The 13,944-nt window shown below is 37.5% G+C and overlaps 1 protein-coding gene and 1 pseudogene across 1 annotated transcript; both read left to right on the top strand.

The window, feature by feature from the left end:
- Positions 1–463: 463 nt before the first annotated feature.
- Positions 464–3,832, top strand: LOC131003917 (glutamate receptor 2.7-like; annotated as a pseudogene).
- Positions 3,833–8,308: 4,476 nt separating this feature from the next.
- Positions 8,309–13,936, top strand: LOC131003907 (glutamate receptor 2.8-like). Its single transcript, XM_057930477.1, has 5 exons — positions 8,309–8,689; positions 10,928–12,240; positions 12,373–12,694; positions 12,835–13,223; positions 13,305–13,936. The coding sequence occupies exons 1-5, from the start codon at positions 8,374–8,376 to the stop codon at positions 13,800–13,802; spliced, it is 2,838 nt and encodes a 945-aa protein (XP_057786460.1). The 5' UTR covers positions 8,309–8,373; the 3' UTR covers positions 13,803–13,936.
- Positions 13,937–13,944: the final 8 nt, after the last annotated feature.

Genomic DNA, 13,944 nt, shown 5'->3' with positions numbered 1-13,944 from the left:
TCCTAGACTGCACCAGTTGGCAGTTTTCTAGAAATTTAGATTGCAACCTATGCTGCGCCAGTCGGCAGCCTCTAGGAATTAAACAACAGGGAGGTTTCGCCAATTTACCAGAGCGAGGCTTAAGATCAAAACCTCGTCATACCTGCGGCGATCTGGATCGCTGATTAAGGAGAGCCACGGCGCGGAGGGTGCGACAGCGAGGCTAACGAGGCTTTGATACCACTGTTGTGGATATCTCGCCCCGCCGTCGATTCACCGTTCTCGCACGCCGAAGCCTAATTTTAATAATCTTTCCTGAAGCTCAGCTGCACTCGGAACTCTTGCGAAGACCACGCACACGTTAGCTCACTGATTGTTCGAGCTGGACGTGCTCTTTAGTTTCCTACACAAAGAGAAAACACCAAGAGACTAAGTTAGAAGGTGCAGCTGCAACAGAGAGATAAAGTAACAGGAAATAGAAGAGATGGGGCAGCAGAGTGGCTGCCCAGAAACGGAGCAGCAGCGGCTGTCCGGAAACGACGCGGAGCAGCTGTCGGAGACGACGCAGCCACAGCTGGCAAGACGACGCAGCAGCGGCAGATGGCGAGACGACGCAGCAGCAGCAACTGGCGAGACGACGCAGCAGCGACTCTCTCCTCGGCTCAGAACTGGCAGCCCATCTTCCTTGGTTAAATTGTGGAACCCTAGCTGATAACACTCGCTCGTTCCCTCCTCCCTTCTCTCTGCGTCTTCTGTGTGAAAGAGAGAAGCCTTGCCTGTGCCTTCACCATACCTCCTGTCATCTCCGTGTCTTGGGCGAAGTGTGAACAAGCTTAGTGCTTGTGTGTGTCTTCTTCGTCCGAACTGAGCTATCTCTGCGTGGGTTAGCCTGAGTGAGGTTGAGGGTGATTTGGCAGTGGAGTTGCCGGAACGAGGTGCTGCCGGAGGAGGACTACATTTGGGTTTGAGAGAGACCGAGTTCTGAGCCGAGGAGAGAGTCGCTGCTGCGTCGTCTCGCCAGCTGCTGCTGCTGCGTCGTCTCGCCATCTGCCGCTGCTGCGTCGTCTTGCCAGCTGTGGCTGCGTCGTCTCCGACAGCTGCTCCGCGTCGTTTCCGGACAGCCGCTGCTGCTCCATTTCCGGGCATCCACTCTGCTGCCCCATCTCTTCTATTTCCTGTTACTTTATCTCTCTGTTGCAGCTGCACCTTCTAACTTAGTCTCTTGGTGTTTTCTCTTTGTGTAGGAAACTAAAGAGCACGTCCAGCTCGAACAATCAGTGAGCTAACGTGTGCGTGGTCTTCGCAAGAGTTCCGAGTGCAGCTGAGCTTCAGGAAAGATTATTAAAATTAGGCTTCGGCGTGCGAGAACGGTGAATCGACGGCGGGGCGAGATATCCACAACAGTTCTCGAAGCTGATTTTGCAGGTATTTATTTCATCACATCTTGTCTTCAAAACCCTAAATTAAATTGTTTGTGATGGTGATGCAGTTGTAGATTTATTGGAGAACGAACAAGTTGAAGGCCTCATAGGGCCACAGGGGTCAACGCAAGATATATTCATCTCGGAATTAGGGAAAAAATCTCATGTCCCGATTGTATCAATCACTGCAAGAAGCTCATCTGCAGAAAACAACTTCTTTGTTAGGGCAACCATTGATGATCTGACGCAAGCTCGAGCTCTTGCAGCTCTTTGTCAGGAACTCCAATGGCCTCAAGCTGTGCTTCTGTATGAGGATGCAGAATACGCCCATCAATTCCAATCCCATCTCAGCAATGCTTTCCGAGATGTTGGAATCGGCATCGTGCATCTCACCCCCATGCCTTGGTCAGCAGACCACAAGCGTCTCACCAAACTGCTCACTTCGTTGGAGCAACAGGAGACGAGGGTTTTCATAGTTCACATGAACCCTTCTCTCGGATTTCGGTTATTTGACGCTGCTAAGAAACTAGGATTGATGAGAGAAGGGAGTGTGTGGGTAATCACGGATAGCTTGTCCAACTTCTTGAGCTCCATGGATTCGGGCACCCGCGATTCCATGGAAGGAGTGGTGGGGGTGAGGCCTTACGTGGCGCCTTCCAAGGAATTGAGATATTTCCAAGAGAGGTGGGAGAGAAATAGCAGCAGAGCGGGTATGGATTTGAATGTTTATGGGCTGTGGGCGTATGACACCATCACTGCATTAGCATCTGCAGTAGAGAATCTCGGCCCTGTACATCCACAATATCCGTGCAATAACGATATGATGGCAAGAGACTCTTCCTCGTACGGGCCTCGACTTCTTAGGGAGCTATTGAGCACGAGATTCGGAGGGCTCAGTGGCTACTTTGAAGTGGTTGATGGGAGGTTGAAGCCCTCGGATTTCGAGATAGTGAATCTGATCGGAACAGGGGAGAGAAGGGTTGGTTTTTGGAATCCCCACAGGGGAATTGTGAGGGACTTGAATTATTTTATGAAAGGATTGAAGAATGTGGTGTGGCCTGGTGATTCAACTATTAAACCCAAGGGTTGGGCTATACCTCCTTCGGGGAGCCTCCGAGTTGGAGTGCCATGGAAGCCTGGATTCAAAGAATTTGTGAATGTGGAGATCGATCCTGCAACCAATGAGACGCGTGCCACTGGATTCGCTGTGGATATCTTCTTGTATGCGTTGAAGCAGATGCCCTTTCCTATCAACTACACGTTTTGTTGCTACAACGAGAGCAGCAGTACTAATTGGAGCTATGACAGTATGCTACGCGAGATCCCTGAGGTACAATCTTAATTCTTCACATTAATTCAGTAGCTAGTAATTGTAAATGATTGTGGAAATGAACAGAAATATGATATGGTGGTGGCGGATACCACCATTTGCATCGTATGTGGATTTTACGCTGCCTTATTCGGAATCAGGATTGGTTTTGGTTGTGAAGAATAATAAGCCACTCAACATGTGGACGTTTACGAAGCCATTGAGGTGGGATCTGTGGGTCACAATTGTTGCAGCCTCTCTGGTGATGGGATTATTTATTTGGAGATTAGAACGAGCTGATCCTCCTATTCCTGTTGCTGCAGCTGAACAAGTTGAGGAACCGAATAATAATAATAATAATGGTCGACTCAGAATTCCATTTTTGGCTGCTGTATTAGCTTTGGCTTTCCCAGAGAGTAAGAATTCTGATTCTAGTTAATTAATTTGAATGGAGGTGGGTAGTAAATTAATTGATAAAAATTGCAGTGGCCTTGGTGAGAAGGAATACATCAGTTTTCGTGCTAGTGTGCTGGCTGTTCACGGCATTCGTACTAATGCAGAGCTACACGGCAAACCTGTCGGCCATTCTAACACTGGATCAGCTGCACTTCTCGTTTTCTGATGATCACTTCATCGGCTATCACAGAGGTTCCTTCACATATGAATTCCTGACACAGAAGCTAAACATTAGCCCCGCCAGGCTCAAGTCCTACCTATCCCTTGAAGAATACCACCACGCCATGCGCAAAGGCAGCGACAAAGGAGGCATAGACGCCATATTCGACATGAAGCTTTTGATCAATCGATACTACTCTCGCTACAAGATTGTGGGACCCACTTTCAGAACTGATGGGCTTGGGTTCGCCTTGCCTCTTGGATCTCCCTTGGTTCCCGAGCCATCCTGAATGTCACTCAGGGTCCGGAGATGACGGGTCTGGAGCAGAAGAACTTTGGACCCGGATACTCTTCGCAGGATCCGCTCATCAACAGCGTGTCGCAGGGTGCCTCCAGCCTCACCTCTCGTGATTATCTTAGCCGGACTTACTCTATCTGCTTTTCTTGCTGCCCTCACCGATGCTTTCAATAAGCTTAAATATTTTGTCCGCAACATAAATGACGCTTATGCTCCTCTTGCCAATCAACCCGCTGCTGTTGCTAATGCTCAACTACAAGATCCGCCAAATCGAGAAATTGAAGTGGCTAGAACCTAAGATACATCTATCCAAATTCATCCTACTATATATATAGTCTTGGAAGTTAATTAGGATTTAGGACCATTGCTAGCTGTTTTCTTTTTTCTCTTTCACAAATAACTAATCAAATCAAAAGCTCCACATTTTTACTACTTATTCTGTCTCTCATACGGCCCCATTGCACACCTTCCAGCGTGCGCCTACTTGCTTTACCTTCATTTCTTTAATTACCATCTACTTCCAACAACAAATCTAAATTATATTTTCATTGATTCAATCAAAAAACCTATAATACGAGACAACTCAATATTTGGACCCAATTACAAAGTGTTTATAAGCTCTTCAAAACAGCTTATAAGTTGTGTGGGAGCTTATAAGCTCCTTCAAAGTGTTTGGGAGCTTATAAGCTCCTTCAAAGTGTTTGACAAAATAAGCTCCCTAAAAAATAAGTTCCTCTACCCCAACTTATTTTTTTATAATCTTATATGCAACAATTATTTTTCAAATTTTTTTCAACTATAATTTATTATTTTTCATCATAAATCATTCAAGTTCATTTCTCTTCGATTTTCTCTCTCTAAAAATATATTTTCTCTCTTTAACAAAAAAATTCTCTCTCTAAATTATAAGTTCAAGAATCCAAACACTTTGACAACTTATAAGCTCTTAAAAAAACTACAATTTATAAGCTCTTAAAACATCTTATAAGTTCTTTAAAATAAGCTTAGCCTTAGCCAAACACCCTCTTTGACGCATCTCTAATGGGCTCACACTCGATTACGGGTTGATAAACTTTGCAGTACCCAATTAGAATAATTATTAATCATTTAATTTAATAATAATTATAATAACAATACCATATATGATCATATCATTCCCATCTCCTTAATTTTCTTTTTTCAATATAAAGAAAGGATAAAGATTTTATACCTCTCAAGAGTTCACGCTTCGAAATTTCTCAATGATACGATCGGATTGGGGCGCGTGTGATTGCACAACTTGTGATGGTATCAGTTTTCTCCAAATTCTAATAGATTCGAATTTCTCAAAGTTAATAGTCGAAATTAATAATACTATTTGTTTTAAATTGTGGTCCAAAGAAAATTATCACCAAAAAAATTTCTTTGTTGAAGGGGTTCATTTTTTACGTCCCTTTATATTGAGATTTCTAGCCGTGATCGATTTTTATTTATTTTTAATTGTGTGATTGATTTTAAATAAACACAAATTCTTTGTCATATCGCATGTATAAGTAAGACGAGTCGGATGGGAGCTGGAGAGTTGGTCTGGGCGCAGGTCGGGCCGAAATTAGTCGCGGGTCGCGACTTTGGGCTGAATAATTCAAAATAATTATTATTGTAATGAAAATTAATTATCGACATGAAGAAAAGTAATGTTTTGAAATATTACCTTTCTTTATATTAATAATTAATTTTTACAATAATAATTACTTGATCAAAATAAATACATTATCGTCGCGCTCAAACTTTCCACTGCTCTGCCAGTTAGAACTGGTGGAAAAATATGAATCATTTAAAATAATTTTTATATCAATAATTATTTTTTTTCTTATGATTATGATACGTCCATAAAAGCAACCCACGATCCAGTTCCGATCTGACCCATTTTTTTTAATACATTTGGTCTCACCGGAGACCAAATTTATGGCTTTATGCGTCTTGACTTTTCCAGGCGTAAAATATTAGTATACTATTATTTCTCGATTTTGTGGTTCCATTACCATTATGAGCCGCAACGGCTCAAGACATTACTTTAATTTGAGAAATAAATTATGTATTAAGAAAAGTAATCAAATACCAAGAAATCGTTGATGATTTATAACTCTAATATTTGTCGAACACGCTCTATGTAGATTGACTTGGTCAAATGAGGAACATGCTATATTACATCAATGAATTCACATATTTTTCTCACTACATGTGCAGTTTAGGATAATTAATTAATAGTAAATCAAATTAGAAAAGTTTGTATAAAAGGACGCTCATTTCAGCAATTAGAACATCCCAATTAAGTACTCTCAAATATTCGGATGAGTAGAAAGTAGGTTTGTAGAGATTTTAATCTTTTCGACACATTCTCTAATCAAAAAGTTTTATAAACAAAATTGCTTACCAAATTTATAATTCATAAACTATTAAATAAAATAAAAAAATATCACAATATTAATATCTTTAAACATAATAAAGAATCACGGGATCATATCACTATTTAAATTTTAAATTGACGGAAGAGTTTCATTATTATAAATAATGGTTTATGGTTTTTGTACACAAAATTTAATGAAGATTTATTTGAAGAAGTGAAAAACATCATAGTTTTTTTTTTTAGGGTTAACTGACTGTAAATTTAAAACGTTTTAGAAATTTAGAAATTACATCTCAGCTTTTTTTCTTCCTCATGATATATAACTTTTTTTAGGGTTAATTATCAATTTTTCCTAATTAATTTTAATCTAATGTGGGAATCCAAAAATGGCACGTTGGACATATCGGACGTTCAAGTGAAAAGGCTAATTGCCTGTAAATTCAAAACGGTTTTAGGAATTCGAGAATTGAACTTTAACTTTTTTTCTAATTCTGGTTTGGCCATCGGTTTTTTCCCAATTTTAATTTGACCTGGCCATTGGAGATGATACGCTGGACACATCAAACGATCAAATAAAACGATGTTATTTTATGTAAAATTAACATAATAAATCGCTATAATACTAAAAAGAAATAGAATAATACTGAAAAAATCGTTATTTTCAATATAGATTTGTGAATTTGATTAAAATAGTGAAAGAGAGAATTAACAAAATGTAATTATTTTATTTCCTTTCAGTATTATATATAGCGATTCACCTCACTTTTTTTTAGGCGTACGTGTTCCACCTCACTCTTAATTTCTAACTTCAATGTCCGCATTTCGGGTTACAGTAAAATGGAAACAGTTTCAATTTAATAAGCTCAGTTAATTTTGTGTTGAAAAGTCAATAATTGACCAATTTACCAAAATTTGGCAAAAATAAGAACTTAATGTCCCCCACCCCGATGGGCGATGTCAACTTCATATCTCATCCTATTTATTGGCGATCTCTAGGTTTAATTTCTATGAAGTTTCCTATCATTGCTAACTTCATATCCGAAAAAACTCATTATATATTTTATTTTAACTATAACCTCGTTAACAACTATACCAAATAAAATCCTAAGTCGAGTGTGCAATTACATTAGTGATAAAAGTGGTTAATACATTAGCACAATCACTCATGTAAAATCAGTTTCACAATGACACAACTTCAACATACAAATGACACTGTAACATTTTAAAGTGTCATTTGTATGTTGAATGTTGAAGTAGTGTCATTGAAAATATTAAAGTGACATTTGTATATATGTTAAAGTAGTGTCATTCGAAAAATTGGTTTCATTGTGATTGGGCATTTTAAGTGAATTGTTGCATTATTCTATGATCTATCAACTGTCCTCCCACCAGCCGTGAACATTTTCATTCAAATGAATATATTGCAAGGGTATGTGTTGATCTAACACTAGATTGATTAATGTTTGAAGTCAAAGATTTTAGGTTCTAATCTAATGCAGCGTGATTTTTAAATTTCATAGTATTACAATTACAGAAAAAGAGAAAAAAACAAAAAAAATCCAAGTCGAGAAAACACGACTTAAAGCCTTGGATTCCAAGAAAACCTTGCGAGCAGTGGCGGATCCAGGGTGGCTTCAGCCCCCTCCCATTTTTTGAGTTTATATATATTATATATATATATATATAATATATATAATTATATTTATTTTATATCTATATATATGTGTATATAAATAAGAAATACAAGGAAAAATATAGTAATACATTGTTTATAGTATTCAACTATCCATATTGATTGCTTAACACATTGAGTTGTTACATTATATTATTTTTATCATTTTTTCTTTCTTAGTTAATTTTTAATGTTGAATTTGAGTCAATTCTAGAGGTAAAAGTAAAATTACTAATTATTAACTATGAAAATTAGTTTATTTGTTTAGAAGATGAAACATTTTCTTAAAAAAAAAATGCATAAAAGTATGTCTTTATATATGCTTTCAATCTACTTGATGTTGAATTAATTGAATTGCGAACAATTATCTATTATATTAAGTGATTGTTAAAAAAATGCATGGCCATAAAGTGTACGGAATGCTCAAAAAAATTTGCTTCGGGGGCTCCCGCCCCCGAACCCCCGTGTAAATATTTTCAGACGCCGTAGTCCAATAGATTCAGCCCCCCCTAAGGTTGAATCTTGGATCCGCCCCTGCTTGCGAGTTACGTGCAATAATCCATAACTACGTAAAACAAGTTTCTTCTATATATGTTGAATCATTCAACATCGCGTTAATTCCTTTCAAATTTATTGCATAGAATCCATCACATCTTTTCTCTATTTATAAAATCTCAAGTAGGTGACATTACGATGGAAAGAAAACGAATGGCCATGATAATTAACAATATTATTCATCGCTGTCATCTCTTCAGAATCAATATTCTGATATTTTTCTTGCTGTTTGATAGCTACGCCTCTGCTGCAAAAAACAAAACTTCCCAAGGCTCACAGCCTTCGGCCATCCCCATTGGCGTAGTTCTTGACGTGAACTCGCCGATGGGATCCATGGCGGATTCGTGCATGAAAATGGCGGTAGCGGATTTTTACGAAAACCATCCAAATTATGCTACAAGGTTGCAGCTGCACACCAGAAATGCAGAGAGCATTCTTGATGCTAACTTTGCAGGTACGCCGCTGTGACGGAAAAAAATAAAATTACAAGTAATATATATATTTTTTGTTGCTATATAAATTGAAGCTTGTTTTGATTGAATTTGAGCATAAAAAAATGTATGTGATTTTTGAGGTGTTTGGGTTAGCTACCTCTTAATTTCGTGATGAGGTGGGAAAGAGCATCTTCAGCTGAGTCAAAGGTCAACTACAAAAATTATTAATTTCAAAGTAAAGCCTAAAGGTTTGATTGAAGCTAAAATATATTACTACAAAATTTGACTTTCTAAACTAGTCATGATATGGGACGGATGTGACCTATAGGATCTTTTTACATATATATTTATTTAAAAAAGGTGCGATTGCGAAATGTAAAACGTGACACTACGTTTTTCTTCCGCAGATGTCCGAAAAACTAAAAAGATAAATAAATGGAACTACATATATAGAGTTTTTAATTTGAAACTGTTGGTACTTTTTTTTTTTTTAGTTTTGAATTTGTTGTAGTTTGAAGAGGGTAAACGTGACATGTTCGATTTTGTGATTTCATAGGGATTATAGTGAAAATGTCGCTGAACCTCAACGAGAATCTATATCTATATATCTATATGAAACATCAGTTTTTGTTCTCGTCAATTTTTCTCTTTCCTTCCACTATGCATTTTTTTCCACATTTTCTCTCTCCTCACTCTATCACAAATTTTGTTTTTTTCACTATTTTTTTCATACAATTTCTATCTCTTCTACTCTCTCTTTCATACTTGAGTGATTTTCTTAAAAAAAATGATATATGAAAAAATATTCTATATCTATCTTAAATTAAAGATAATGACAAGATTTTTAATTTGGTATAAAAATCATAAAATATGAATTTGAAACAAATAAGTTATTATAATTAAAAAATTTATGATAATTATTTTTCTCTCTCTTCTTTCTTTTTCTCTATTCTTTTATATTTTTATCTCTTCCTTTTTTGCACTATTATTATTGTTGTTATTATATCGTAATTGTTTTATTGTAATTTAATAATTGTTGTTATTATATATTTTTTTTCTCTCTCCCTCTTTACTACAAAAAATCTTTTATCTTTCCTCTTTTGATAAAAAATTAATTTAGAATGAATAAGTTATGATTATTTAAAGTTTTAAAATATAGTATTTTGTTCTTTCCTCTCTATTTTAATGAGTGTTAATTTTCTCCTTAATGACATGTTTACTTTTTTCTATTATATTAATTTAATTATTTTTCTTTTTTTCTTTTTTGTATTTTTAGATAAAAATAAGTAAATATCATGTGTTTGTGTTTACATATATTTTTTAAATTATAATAGTTTAAATGTAATAGTTTAAATGTAATAGAGGTGAAGGAATATATATTGGTTCATTTTATAACTCTTTTTTAAAAATAATTTTTTTGTATTAATGTTAATATAACTTTGTAGATGAAATTATTATACTCCCTCCGTCCACGAAATGAGTACTCATATTTCCTTTTTCGTCCGTCCACGAAATGAGTATCCATTTCCCTTTTTGGCAAGTGTACCCCACACATCTCTTTAATTAATACACTCAAAAAGTGGGACCCTTAAACTATTCACACTACACTCCATATAGTTCTTAAAACCCGTGCCGTCCACAAATGGGTACTCATTTCGTGGACGGAGGGAGTATATATTAAAAAAATATAATTTCAAATATTTTTTTATATTTGTGAATTATTTATTTATTATGATGCATCATACTTTATAATTATAATAAAGTATAATGCTAATTTTTATTATCAAATAATTATTAATTATTTAATAACTATAATTGTCATTACACTTTATACGTTGAAAATTTACGTTTTCAAATCCATAATTTTATTGAGTAATTGATGTCGTTTAATTTCGATACTCGCCGTGCATCGCACGGGAGATCGTTCTAGTGATAATTGATTATTTAGTCCAAAACAGTTAGTATTTGCCAATTGAAACCCTGCATTTTACATCCGCTTGGCTTTTATTTATAGGTGGTTGTCCTGCACCCCCGATCCCCCCCGGCTTGCTGTGTTGTGTGTTGAATGGTTGGTTAGAAATGGTGGATGTCAGATTTATTAGTGTTTATTTTTCCTATCCTATAATCATGTGCATGCTGATTATATATTTACGAATTCTGTGGAAGTTGTTTGCCTAATTGTTCTGTATTTTATGAATGATTAGATCTAATAATTGATTGATGCATCAATAATGTATTAATCTGCGCTTGTTATGCAGTTGTAGAGCTACTGAAGCAGGAAGTAGTGCAAGGAGTCATAGGACCACAAAGATCAACAGAAGATACATTCTTTGCAGAACTCGGCCAAAATGTTCGTGTGCCGATTATCTCCTTCGCTTCAAGTAGCTCAGCAACTTCCTACACAGATAACCACTACTTCATCAGGGCTACCCCTGACGACGCTGTGCAAATGCAGGCTCTTGCAGCCATTTGCAAGGGCTTCCAGTGGTCAGAATTGGCTGTTCTGTATGAAGACACAGATTCTGGCAGTCACTTTGTTTCTCTTCTAAACAAGGAATTCCAAAAGGCTGATATTGGACTATCATATATGGTGGCTATCCCAAATTCAGCAGATGATAAAGATATCTTGAAAGAACTCAACAAGTTGGCAACGAGGCAGACGAGGGTGTTCTTGGTGCACATGAACCTTGCCCTTGGCAACCGTTTGTTCCCTCTTGCTAAAAGAGCAGGGGTCATGAGTGAAGGGTATGCATGGATCATCTCGAATAGTCTATCAATCTTCATGGAATCCATGGATTCTTCCACCCATGATTCTATGGAAGGAGTTATCGGCATTAGACCTTACTTGTCACGCTCAAAAGACCTTGAGAGTTTCCGAGGAAGGTGGAAAAGAAATGTGACTTTGAGCAGCTCTACTGGTTCATTTATGGAACTAAATGCTTACGGTTTGTGGGCTTATGATGCGGTCACCGCATTAGCAATTGCAATGGAAAAGATAAATTCTTCCATCTTGAATGTGAGCGCATCCATAAATGTAAGACAGAAAAATTTGAGTGTCTCAACATTTGGACCCGAACTTCTCAAGAAACTGTCAAGTATCAAATTTAGAGGCTTGAGTGGGGACTTTGAATTGGTTGATGGGAAGCTGAAGCCTTCAGCGTTTGAGATATTCAATGTGATTGGAAGTGGAGAGAAAACTGTAGGATTTTGGACGCCGGACAGAGGAATAGTAAGAGATATGGGCACAAGTGGATCGACAAGTTACTCAACATCAGCAAACGAACTCAAAAGTATCGTGTGGCCTGGAGATTCTCTTACACGACCAACGGGTTGGGCTATTCCTACATCTGGGAACCTCAGAGTTGGAATTCCTTGGAAGCATGGATTCATAGAATTTGTTGATGCAATAGATCTTGGAGATGGCCATGTAAATGCGTCTGGATTTTCTATAGATATTTTCTTGGCTACCCTCGAGGCACTACCTTTTCGCATCAATTATGAGTTCCGCATCTACAATGATACCAAAGATATTAATTGGAGTTATGATGACATGCTACACAAGATACATGAGGTAATTTTGATCTTCCAAATTGTATCACATTTTTTTTGTTTCTTACTGCATATTAGCTATGGTAAAAACTGCATTGTGCTTGAACAAAAGGCTTCCTTTTCCATTCTGTTTCCCTTTCTATTCTGAAAATAGGAATTTGATATGGTGGTGGGGGATACAACGAATTGGGCTCCAAGGGCAGAATATGTTGATTTTTCGCTCCCCTATTCTGAATCAGGAGTCGTCCTAGTGGTTAAAAACAGGAAGGCGTTTGACATGTGGATTTTTGTTAAGCCCCTAAGTTGGGATCTCTGGTTGGCGATCATTGTGGCATGCATTGTGATGGGAATAGTTCTTCTCGTGTTGGAACGCCGCGTGGGCGTGGCTAGCAGCGGAACAGATTCCATGAGAGCACCCAAGGAGAAGTCTGGAATGGTTTATTGGTCTCCCGTTGCAGTTCTTGCTTTCCCTGAAAGTAATACTTTCTTCCTTTACTGAACTCTACGAGCTTTCAAAACATGCAAACATATCTATCCACATTGTGGAATAAATGCCCTTATTTTTTTTAACTTTTTGCCCAATATCAAGATTCAAGAGTATAAATATTTTGTACAGGAAATATGGTGTCAAATAGCTGGTCTGCTCTGGTCTTGGTGTTTTGGTTGTTCATGGCGTTCATACTAATGCAGAGCTACACTGCGAACTTGTCAGCTATTCTGACTGTGGATCAATTGAAGTTTGCGTTTTCAGATAATTACTATGTAGGCTGCCAGGATGGTTCCTTCATGAAAAGATTCCTGATAGATCAACTACACATTAGTGCTTCAAGGCTCAGGAGTTATGCATCAGCCGAAGAATACCATCAAGCTATGACCTTGGGGAGCAAAAACGGAGGCATAGACGCCATATTTGATGAGATCCCTTACATGAAAATTCTTCTCAACAAATATGACAACGAATACAAAATGGCCGGACCAACATACAGGACCGGTGGTTTTGGCTTTGTAAGCTTTTCCTCTCTCAACTCTCCAAGTTAGTTTCCCAATTTGGTTCATATTATGAGAGGCATTGTTGTGAGATTTCAGGCATTTCCGAAGGGCTCTTCTTTAGCTGCGCATTTCTCAAAGGCGATCTTGGATGTTACTCAAGGCTCAAACATGACAGAGATTGAACAAACGAATTTCGGACCTGGATACTCTTCCCAAGATCCACTTTCCTCGACGATCTCACAAGGGACCTCCAGTCTTACTTTCCACGAGTTTGCAGGGTTGTTCCTGGTTATAGGATCCGTAACACTAATAGCTCTGTTCTGCTCAGAAACACCAATTGGACGAACATTCACCACCAAAACCAGACAATTTGTACACAATTGCATCAATTTTAGGAGTTCAAGAATTAATCCCGCGGAGGATTCTAGTGTTACTGGAGAATCATCAGAAGGCGGAGCCGAGGATATTCACGAATCAGTGCAGAATAATGTGGTCACCTCTCCTTCCCCTCCACATGGTGAGGTAGAAATGCATGAAATAGGCCTCAGTGATGAAATTCCTACTGCTCAAAATTCAGGAGCAAGAACTGACTAATTCATATATACAAAATGTATTAAAGCTATAGTAACTTAAGAGAAACAGTGGGAAATGAAAATGTAATTATATGTTTGTAAATTGTAACTGTCACTTGCCTTAAGCGGTTTTCACCTTTACATAATGCCTTGTTATTCTTGTT

The sequence above is a fragment of the Salvia miltiorrhiza genome, unplaced genomic scaffold, assembly GCF_028751815.1.
Source record: "Salvia miltiorrhiza cultivar Shanhuang (shh) unplaced genomic scaffold, IMPLAD_Smil_shh original_scaffold_293, whole genome shotgun sequence".
In the NCBI taxonomy this organism is placed as follows: Eukaryota; Viridiplantae; Streptophyta; class Magnoliopsida; order Lamiales; family Lamiaceae; genus Salvia; species Salvia miltiorrhiza.
Note: the sequence above shows the minus strand (reverse complement) of the source record. Positions and strands in the feature narration are given on the sequence as shown.

Excerpts from the sequence above, each read along its gene's own strand:
- LOC131003907 (XM_057930477.1), top strand. The coding sequence starts at position 8,374 with ATGGAAAGAAAACGAATGGCCATGATAATTAACAATATTATTCATCGC. Across the intron at positions 8,690-10,927 it reads TCTTGATGCTAACTTTGCAG|TTGTAGAGCTACTGAAGCAG; the intron begins GTACGCCGCTGT and ends CTTGTTATGCAG. Across the intron at positions 12,695-12,834 it reads AGTTCTTGCTTTCCCTGAAA|GAAATATGGTGTCAAATAGC; the intron begins GTAATACTTTCT and ends TATTTTGTACAG.